Raw genomic sequence first — 10,750 nt, 5'->3', positions numbered from 1 at the left:
TTTGTATCCTACCCTCGATTACTAAAGACCCGAAATCGGGTCCCACTTTCAGAAACATAAAAGAAACAAATGTGGAATATTGGAATGGGCCTGTCGCACCTGTGCACAGTGTAAGCAGTCTATTTCCATCCTTAGATTACAGCTAAATAGTGAAGCTGTAAACGTAAAAAATGGGTTGAAAATGGACATCAACATTAAGGTATACTTGAATCTTTATTAGTCTCCACTTCTTAGACCGAAATCCAAGGAAGTTATAGAAAGCTTTCATTGTGCCAGGAGGTGTGTTATTGTGACGAGCATGGAAGGCTCGTTAATGCGAAACTAAATCGTTTGGTAACGAGTATTTGATATTCGCACAAAGTCCCGTTACCATCACTATACATTCCTTAAACATGCAAGAATACATTTCTTAGTGATCAAGCAAACTATCGAGCCTAAAACAGTGTATACGAAACGACGTTGACGCAACGTAGGTCAAATCTAAATAGCTGACGAAGCAATGAGGAGAAGAAAAATTAAAACAGGAATCACGCAGATTGTACGATGTCGGCGAGCATAGTGAATATGGGGAAAACACAATTTTCAAGAGACTTGAGAATATGTATACGATTCTACGATACGAATATAAGAAGAAGAAAAACATTAGTAAGGGAGGGCAACAGACGAAAAAACTACATTAAGAAATATACTAAATTCTATATATATATATACACCCCAAGCACATACAAAGTACGAGAGATCAAAGTAAGAAGAGTATACATCCAGCATCGATCGAAAGCTGTGCTGAAGTCGTGCGAATCGCGAATTCGCGGAATTTAACGGCGAAACATTAGAAAGCAGCATCATAATGAAGTGTATCATTCGGCCATTGAAACACCCTCTGTAAATACGCCCTAAATAAATCTATTGTTTTCTTTGTTTTCAATGTACTTAAGTTTATCAAACCACACTTACTGGTAGCATCGCGGACTAAGCTAAATCCCGCAGACCGATTCAACCGATCGACGAAACTTCATTCGTTCCACGAGTACTTTCTCACGAGTTTAACTTGGTTGATTGATGCAGTAGTGCGATCAAATAGTAATTTCATGGTGCCATCTTGTAGATCACCTAGGAACGCGTGTTTATCGAAGAATGCTCACGTGCAGGAGATCGCACGACGGGCTTCGTCGATTCGTCAGTCCTATAGTCAGTCCAACGAGTAAGAAAGTTGCATGATGTCGATGTCAAAAGGGTCAGCAAATATGTATGTTAGTGAATATAATTAAAATATTGATATCGAATAAAAAAAAGTATTCATTTGAATCAACTGAACCGGTGTGAGATTTTTTAGAACAAAACATTATCAATAATTACTACCCCAAACGATGGGGAGATCCTCCTTTTATTTTGGCAACAACACTTCGCGCTGTTTAGATTCGAAGTGGCGCTTTCCTCATTTCAACCGATCCATAGGGGAAAAGGACACCCTCAACCCCAACAGAAGTAACGTAAGTTTAGTTATCTTTACAAATGTTAGAATAACGGCGAGGGTATGTGTTTTTTAATCAACTTAATCTTGGACATTCAAATAAGAAGCTTCCAAAACTAAATGAATATATGAATAGGCACCATGTATAATAGTTGTAGTTCGGTTTGGGTATTGAAAGCGAACTAGTCGCCACAATGCCTCGTCGCTACGGATCTTTCCCTGCGCAGGATGATGGCTTCAAAAATATTGTTGGCACACGACATGTTACTGCCATTATTTGTACCTAGACGGAACGCCCAGATCTAAAGAAAAGTCGGCTCGTTGAGTACGCCAAATGCCTCATTGGTCCAAGCAACTTGGACTGGCGTACCCAAACGTTATTTCCGTAACGACTTGCCGAAGCCCGGTTCCATACCATAATACCAAACGACTTGCTTCCGGTTCCATACCATAATATGGCAATAATAATAAGCGTTTTCGACATAACTATTCCCCTGGACCGGCTTTTACTAGAGAACTGTTTACCCCAACTGGTAACGGCGAAAGTTGATTTTCATTTCAAATGCTTCACGTACGCAGCCAGTACGTAGAAACGTCACCTTTGACGGCTTGTCAAACCTTTAAAAAATCGCCGTGTTTTTCCAATCAAACAAACAAAACATTTTGCTTCGCAGTTCAATTTTTGTTCTTGGCTTAAAAGCACATCGTACGGATTCACTTATTGTTTTGTAGGCACAAATTCAACCAGTTTAGCGATGAATCGTTTGTTCGGTAAATCGAAACCCAAGGAACCGGGTCCAAGCATAAGCGACTGCATCTCTGGTGTAAGTTCTTTTGTTTCCTGATTCATTGCTCATCACTCTGTATGACTCATCTGGGCAATGCTCGCACACGGGTTTCTGGTTTCTTTAGGTCGATACGCGAGCCGAAGCGATTGAGGGTAAGGTGAAAACGCTCGACAACGAGCTGCGAAAGTACAAGGATCAAATGGCGAAGATGCGAGAAGGACCCGCAAAGAATGCCGTCAAACAGAAGGCACTGCGTGTGCTGAAGCAGCGCAAGCAATACGAAAGTCAAGTGGAGAACCTTCGGAACCAGTCGTTCAACATGGAACAAGCCAACTTTGCACACCAAACGCTTAAGGACACCCAGGCAACGGTGACCGCTATGAAGGATGGCATGAAATCTATGAAGAAAGAGTTCAAAAAGATCAACATCGAAGAAATTGAAGACATACAAGACGATATGGCCGATATGCTGGAACAAGCAGATGAGGTTCAAGAAGCCATGGGGCGAACTTATGGCATGCCAGAGGTGGACGATGACGAGCTACAAGCCGAACTCGATGCACTGGGCGATGAAATAGCCCTCGATGACGATGCCAGCTATCTGGATGATGTTGTGAAAGCTCCGGAAGCGCCAGATAAGGAACCAGGCGCCGACAGTGTGACCAACAAGGACGGTATTTTGGTGGACGAATTCGGATTACCCAAAATTCCTACTTCGGTAAAAACAACCTAAGATATTTGTTTATTTCCTTAATACGATTATTTAAAAAAAGCATTGTTTTACCGGATACACGCCCTTTCGTTGGCCAAGAGTACAGCTATCTCATAAGTTAAAACGGATCGTCTATCGCGGGTGGACAGTGTAGTCTACGCAACGTTGAATCGTCTCGTTTGTCCCCTGTACAATGAATTCATATCATATTTCAAGCTCACTCTTTCCTTATTCACTTATTTCGTCAATCACTGGCACGTTCTGAAGATCAGAGCACTTGCGCCTCAGTAGATCGATCTGTTCCTTCAGGTATCTTTCCTTGGCTGCGGCACGTTGAAGCAAAATCTTGGCCTTTTCCAACAGCTGGCTTTTCTTCTCCAGCTTATCCTTTAACTCTTCGAGCAGTGCCGCACGGTCACCGCTGTTGGCCGCGGTTGCCAACGAAGGTTCTCCGCCAGAGAGAACCTTGCAGCGGGTGCAGCTCACACTCGACAGCAGCTCGATTTCTACCTGTTGCATCGACATTTTGTTCAACGCCTCCGCATGTCCTAGCTGAAGCTTTTCGTAATCCTTCTTCAGACGCTCGTATAACTCCTTCTCCACGGTTCTACCGGGCGCGCCATTCGAAGGTTCTCGTTCGCGCAATCTCTGATCTTTCAAATGCTTGTTCTCAAATCGCAGCTTCTCAACCATACGTTGTAGCGTAAGCACTGTTTGCTCCAGAGTGGCGTTACGTCCCACCAAATCGTTTGCCCCTTTGCGACGGCTACATCTGACGCAAAGATTTTCAAAATTGATTGACTCCGGACACCCGGCAGTGGCTTTCGAAAGCTCCTCTTTCAATGTAATGATAAATCTGTAAAACAAAATAAAAAAAGTAATATCAATAAGTTAATCAAAAACACGTTTTGTCTGTTCTAAACGATGAAATGTTCCACTCAAATCTAGAAAAAACAGGTTTTCGGGATGTTAGAGAACCAACATCCCGTAAACATTTATGATCGACTTGAACGTTATCATTCTATGCGGGATTCCCCTTTCGCGGCGATCCGGGAAACCCCAATAGCTAAAGAACTGGTTCCACCTTTCAGTTTCGAACAGCAACGGCTGCAACAAATACAGATCTACGTCAGTCTATGAGATAGTATTGCTCCGGCGAACAGGAGATGTACAGTATTTATTTTACAGCACAGAGATGTGTCAGGAGAGAAATTGTATGTAATCAAGCAAAAACGCGCTTTTCGTAAATAATTCTAATGCAAAACACAATAGGTCATACCGAAGGCAGTATGGGGTTTAAAAGGCAAATGTTTGTTACCTTCGTTTGACTCATCCATCAATTGCTGCGCCTTTTTTACTTCTATGAAAAATACTAAGCGTCGTTCAAATATACGGTAAAATAACAGCCAGCAATGTTCGATTAACAATACAATAGATAAATTAATTTCTAACTAATAGACAAAACCGATCACTTACTCTTCAAGATGTGCTATCTGCCGTTTTAATCGATCATTTTCATCGTTCTGCCGCAACATGTCATTGTCCAGTTGCAGTTGAAGAGATTTTGCCTCCAAACGAACGTTCTGAGTTTCCATGGCGCAGAGCTTTTCCTGCATCTTTTCCAGCTCATGTGCAACAGTGTTTGAACCCTGCATTATGGAGCAGACAAATAAATGTTTTGCATATTGTCGGCCAAAGACTTCTTTCAAAGACTCACCCTACGTTCGAGCTCCATCGCCACAATCCGCCGCTGCTGGGCTTCGATACGGTTCTTGAGAGCTTCTATAATTTCCTTTCGGTTTTGGGTCAACATCTGAGTCGTGATGCTAGTACCCTCGGACTCGGTGCTGTCGGTGCTACAGCACTGCTCCGATGGCTCTGCTCCTTGATACTTGTTTTCCAGTCCAGCCGTGCCAGACACCGGGACGCTCGAACCAGTGACGACACAATTCAACCGGACGCGATCCCGCTCAAGTCGACTGATCGTCGTTTTGGCAGTGTTGAAGTGTACTTTCAACTTTTCTAATTCCATCTCTCGTTCCTTCAGCTGCACCTTCAACCTTTCGGCCATCTGTTGCCAGCGTTTCTGTTTGTTCCACAGGTCCAACTCTGCGGCCGTTTTTGCCCGACGGTTCTCGTTAACCATCGTTTGCTTCCGCAGCTCATTTTTCGTTTCGAGGAGCTCCGATTCTAGCTGCTGCATTCGCCGCGCCATTTGATCTTCGCGAGGTGTTGACAATCGGTCAGACTTCATCGCAATTACGGGCCGTTTTATTAGCTGATTTTTCAGCGTTTTGATTAATTCGCGCGACTGCTTCTCTCGCTGCTGTATGCTGATGATCTGCCTTTTCAAGGCTTCAATCTGTGTTTTCAGCACCCGGTTACTGGCCTCGCTGCGATTCAGATCGGCACTTAGCTGCGAAACCTGCTCGGCCGAGTGCAGCGACGTGTCGTTCATGAAGTTGCTTTGATCCTCGTGAAACTGGGACAGTGTTTCCGTTAGATCCTGTATGTGGCGATCCTTTTCTTCGAGCAACTCCTTCAATTGTTGAATCTCCTGCGCGTGGGCAATAGTTTCCGTGAGCTCTCGAATATCGTTCGTCTCTCTGGACAATCGCTCGTTCACTGTTGCCAGTTCAGAATCCTTTTCGCGGAGCGCCTTTTCCAACTTTTTCTCCCGCCCAATGGCATCGCGAAGGTGTAACTGGAGGCGATTTTGTTCCAGCTCTGCGTCCTGCAGATTTTTCTCCAACATTCCCACATGCACCTTTAGTTCCTGCAGCTCTCGCTCCTTCTTCTCGTCTATCTCATAAATGTTTTCAATGATTTTGTCCGTGTACACTATGTCGTCCGATTTTGCTTTGGTGGAGGCATCTTCATTCACTTGCTTTTCCGGCAAGTCCTCTTGCGCTGCCTTCAGCCTACCGATATCGTCGAGCTGTGTGGAAAGATTATCGCATTCTTTCTGTTTCTCGTACAGCTTTTGTTCAAGTTCATCGATGGACTTCTTCTGATTCCTTATCTGCGCCACGTTTTCGTCGTATACCCGCGAGTGTTCGACACGTTCAGCCTTCAGCAGATCCTGATATCGCGACAAAGTTGTGTCCTTCTCCAAGAGAAGGCTCTGCAGCGACCCGATAGTGGTCTGAAAGCGTCGAGGAATTAACAACGCTTGACAAATGTTACAAACAGAATGTCATTTTGTCTCTACCGAATACTTACATTAAGAATGCTATCCTCTAGCCATTCATTTTTCACCGAGTCGGCAGATTTCTCCTGTTGATTTAAAAGATTAGTTTTTTCCTCAAGAGATTTTTCCAGCAAACTTATCCGACCCTGGAACTCGGATAGTCTACTTTCGGCTTCCAACAGCAATGCGCTACGTGTCGACGCCAGTATCATTGCCTGCTTCAGTTGGGACTCTAGCGACTTTTTCGTAACAGTTTCAATGGCGACGTTTGAGTCCTCGTTAATATATTTAATCGTTTGAATGTCTTCCTTACGATCATCACCTCCGTGTATTGTATCGCCGGAAGAACTTCTACTAGGCCTTCCAATAATGATGGGGTCTTCAATGATAGGAATCGTATTGATGCACTTTGATGATGTTTCTAAAGTAGGATTGGTGGTGTTAGTAACGCATAGATTGTGGCTGCAAACTCGTAACTCACCAACCGACACTTGAACTTCTTTATCGAATTGAGTATCTCGGCGCTTCTTCTCAGGACCGTCAGCGAAAAGCAGGTTGATTGTGTCCCAGTGTCGAGTGTTTTCGACCTTCTCCAACCTAAGCTGATGATTTTCCGAGTGTAGCTGATCAATCTGTTCCTGGCAGAGAATCAGTTGCCTGGTGAGGTACTCACTTTGACTTTCAAATTTTATCAGCTGCAAACAAAGTTACTTTTGTCAGTTCCATGTTCACGAGCTAACAGTCTTTGCAACCCTACATCCTACATTTATCTTGTCCTGCATATCGTTTCCCGCAACTGCGTCCTTCATCTTGGCGAACAATCGATCATATTCCTCATCGCGAGTTCGGTTGGAATAATGTTTTTGGTCCTCCGTAAGGCTTTGGCGCAGGCTTAACAACTTTGCGTACAGCTTCACAAAATCTCCGATTGCAAACATCGGCGTACCAGCAAGATGATTTTTCGTCAACATTTGTAGACTTTTCTTCAGGAATCTGCAAAACCATGTCATATTAGTTGTTAACACTCACTTATGAAAGTATTGATGATTCTAGGGACCTGATTTTCAAAACGTTATCCTTTTGTTGTGCAGCAAACTCTGTCGCCTGTTCTTCAAGCCGCTGTTTGAGTGTGTCCAATTCTGCTAATTTTTCCAACAGCTTCTGTTTCATTTTAGCATTTTCAACCTTCAACTTTTCCTCCTGCTCACGAACTAACAATTCAAACATTTGCTGTTAACTCTGTGTGCGGAGATTACGAACTTTCAAATAAATATACTCACCAACAATCAGTTCTTTTTGCGCCCTGGACAGTAGATATTTTTCGTTCGACGTGCTTTGCAAGTCGACTACCAAGTGTCGCAGGCTCACCTCGTCCTCCGAGCATTTGGATATGAGAGAATGTTGCGATCGGATCTGCTCATTCGATATCTTCAGCAGCTCTTCCAGGTGGCCATTTTTCACCAGTTCACGCTGCAGCTCTCGTTCGAGATGGTTGATTCTATCAAACATTTTCCTATATTCTTCCTTCGTTATGAACTCAACGGTTAAATTCACATCTACCACTCCAACCTGATTCAGCATGCTGTAGTCTACATCGATTAGATGGTCTTTGTCTACCTCTTGTATGTTTCTCAGAAAGATGTGATAAAAATTCGTTGCTTCCAGTTTCATGCGCGCCAGTTCCGTTTCCAGTTTCTCGATCGTCTCGCCGTTTAGCGAATCGGGAGACTTTCGAGTGCACGAAACGTTCGTTTCAAACTGTTTCAACGCAGCGCTCTTCTCTGTAAGCTCCACGCGCAGTGCATGTAATAGATTCAGATGTTCGCTTTTGATAGTACGCAATGTGTTCTGCAAGTTGTCGTTGTCGGTTTTCAAATAATCCACCTTCCGCTGGAGAACGCAGACACCGGATTCTATACTCTTCAAGCGATCAACGGTTTGCACAAGTATTTGATCTTTCTCACTTTCCGATGCTTTCGTAATGGCCATCAGTTCATTGTAGAGTGTTTGAGTAACATAGAGCTCATCTTGTACCGAAAGAAGACGATTGTTTTCTAGCCTTAGGCGCTCCAGCATTTCCGTCAGTCTGTCAATCTCTACCGCTTTCAGTAATACCTGTTCGCTGAAATCATCCTGGCCTTGTTCTTCTAAACGAACCATCATCTTAGATCCATCCGCCTGGTTGCACCCATCTCTTGTCTCGTCCATACTTTCTAATGACCGCACGCTCTTTGGAACTGTTTTGGAGACAACCGTGGCTACTGGTTCCTTTAGCACTGTGTCTTGTTCCGAGTTCACCAAAAGATCGCCTGATCGGTCCTCAAGCACACGCAACAGTCTGTCCAACAATGATGTATCGATCGTCAACCGTTCGGACATGGCATCGTAGTCTCGGAGCTTTTGTAAAATTTCGTGCATTCCCAGACGCAAGTGTTCGTTTTCCTCCAAAACTGTTGCGTAAAGCTTTTCCAACGCAATGGTACGATTATTGTTGGAGCTCGCAACCGTACCTCGTTGTTGCTGGTCTTCACTCTTTACGCGATCCTCAAAGTTGCTTTTCAATTGACCAACGCACGCGTCACAGATGTTGAAGCTTTGCCGGAGTCTGCAAGCCCTGCAGTTACGTGCAGCATTTTTGGCATTGTATTGTTTCGTACAATTTTCACAAAACTTCGTCACACCATCCACGATGTCACCATTTTCAGCTTCTGTTTCCGTGTTTTGTTTGTCGGTGTGTGCTAAATTGGCCAATTTACGTCTACAAGGATAAGAAGCAAATTAGGTTTTCAGAGTGTTGCGATCAAGCAAAAGACAGTTTTCTCACTTTAGTTCATTTTTTTCCAGCTTCAGCTGCAACCTAATTTCTTCCGATGCGCGCAACTTCAACGCAAGACGCTCGTTCACTTTCGCTACCTTTCTTTGGTTCGCCAATATTGCACTTGTTGCAACGACTTCATCGTCCGGGAGACCTAATCGTTGGCTGCAAAAAACAAAAAATTGACACCAAATTATACACAAACCATCAACAAACTTTCACCATCAATAACGTACCGGAGAACTCCGTTTTCCAGGGCAATATCATTTGCTAAGTTGATCTCCGAAATCAGTTCTTTGACTTGTTTGTCACGGCTTCGTACTTTTTCCTGTAATCGGCTGATTTTCCGTAAAGCACTGGCAAGTCCTTCTTCGCCATTTTCGTAGCGCCTCAGTGCTTCTATCGCTTCAACGGCTTGGCGGGATTTGAGGCAGCTGTCTTCCTCGACACCACTGAGAATTTCCTGCATCTCGCGGCATCGCTCATTGGCCTTATCCAACTGTAATCGATATTCGTTGCAACATTGACCATCTTTCTGTTTTTCTTTGGTGGCGCGGCTCTTTTCGTCACTGATACGGTTCATCACGTCCGTTGACCGATGCATCTCCTTCGACATTTCCAAGATCTTTTGCTCCAGATCCACAATCACCTCATCCCGTTCGTTAAGGCTAGCTGCCATAAGTTTGTACTCCCTTCTTTCATTTTCAATGTCAATGCCCGGAAATTGACCCAAAAGATCGTTATAGCGATCCTTCAGGTCGCTCATGTCCTTTTCGTTGCCGCTCAACTGGTCCTGCAATTCAGCCATTTCCTTCTCGTGTCGCTTGGTGGCATTAGTTATCTCGTCGGTCAAGTGTCCCTTTTCATGCGATAGTTGCGCAATTTCATTTTCCATTAAGCTAATCTTTGCATTCGCTTGCTCGATGCTGCTCTCATGTTCCTTGCACAGCGTCTGTAGATCTTCGTACTGATGGGTCAGGGCTGTTAGGTTTAAGGTAGCATCATTCAAGCTGATCTGTAACTGATTGATCGTGTCAACCTGAAAGCTGTTTCGCTTCTCCAAGTCATCAATGTCCCGCAGCAGTCGTTTTATGTGCTTATTTTTCATGCTGATATTGTTGTACAACTCCTGTTGCCGTTCGATCTCCGAAAGCGCATCCGGGGAGTCATCAGCATCGCTGCCGAAAGACGCACTTTCGGTCTGCTTGGCCTGCAGTTTGGTATTTTCTTCCGTCAGCTCCTTCACCTTCGTCCGAAGGGTGTGCCGTTCCAGCTCCAGTTTTTCGACGGTCCGTTTCCATTCGTGCAGTCGCTCCTGGCTTCCTTGTTCGTTGTTGCCTTCCATTACTTTGACCTGCAAATGCGCCACTTGTGTGATGTTGTTCAAAGGTGCGTGGGGGAGTGCGTAGTACCTGTTCATTTCGAAACTTTAACGCAATCTGAGCCAAACGGAACAGTTTCTTGTAGCTTTTGCTATCTAGCTTGAGATCGGTCGGTATGTTGGCAATTTCGAGTGCAGCGCCATCCTTACGTAAATCATCCAGATTATGCGGCGATAAAGACAGAAGATGTTTCCAATCCATTTTGAAGGCCACTACGTTGTTCAAATCACGAGAACACTTGAGGTCGTTGGATGATTGTTAACCAACTACATTGTTTTTGTTTTACAGTTACCATGGCAACAGGCGGTTGCTACAACGAACCAATTTACGATATTCTCGCCGTCAATCCGGAGTTTCCAGATGGCGCTGCAATTCGCTTGAACTACCGAAAG

The 10,750-nt window shown here is 44.3% G+C and overlaps 2 protein-coding genes across 2 annotated transcripts; one reads left to right on the top strand and one right to left on the bottom strand.

Moving 5' to 3' along the window:
* Positions 1-2,128: 2,128 nt before the first annotated feature.
* On the top strand, positions 2,129-4,380 carry LOC128275544 (charged multivesicular body protein 5). The gene is made up of 2 exons (XM_053014090.1): positions 2,129-2,295; positions 2,384-4,380. The coding sequence occupies exons 1-2, from the start codon at positions 2,227-2,229 to the stop codon at positions 2,990-2,992; spliced, it is 678 nt and encodes a 225-aa protein (XP_052870050.1). The 5' UTR covers positions 2,129-2,226; the 3' UTR covers positions 2,993-4,380.
* Positions 3,174-10,559, bottom strand: LOC128275534 (centrosomal protein cep290). The gene is made up of 11 exons (XM_053014079.1): positions 10,382-10,559; positions 9,213-10,344; positions 8,986-9,141; positions 7,442-8,919; positions 7,219-7,372; positions 6,926-7,154; positions 6,643-6,856; positions 6,194-6,582; positions 4,689-6,116; positions 4,448-4,620; positions 3,174-3,827 (listed from the first exon to the last, which is right to left on the bottom strand). Exons 1-11 carry the CDS (start codon positions 10,557-10,559, stop codon positions 3,200-3,202), a joined length of 6,159 nt encoding a protein of 2,052 aa, XP_052870039.1. The 3' UTR covers positions 3,174-3,199.
* Between the last annotated feature and the right edge of the window lie 191 nt (positions 10,560-10,750).

Source organism: Anopheles cruzii, chromosome 2, assembly GCF_943734635.1.
Source record: "Anopheles cruzii chromosome 2, idAnoCruzAS_RS32_06, whole genome shotgun sequence".
NCBI classification, from domain to species: domain Eukaryota; kingdom Metazoa; phylum Arthropoda; class Insecta; order Diptera; family Culicidae; genus Anopheles; species Anopheles cruzii.
The sequence above is the reverse complement of the archived record's forward strand: the minus strand, read 5'-3'. Positions and strand labels throughout refer to the sequence as shown.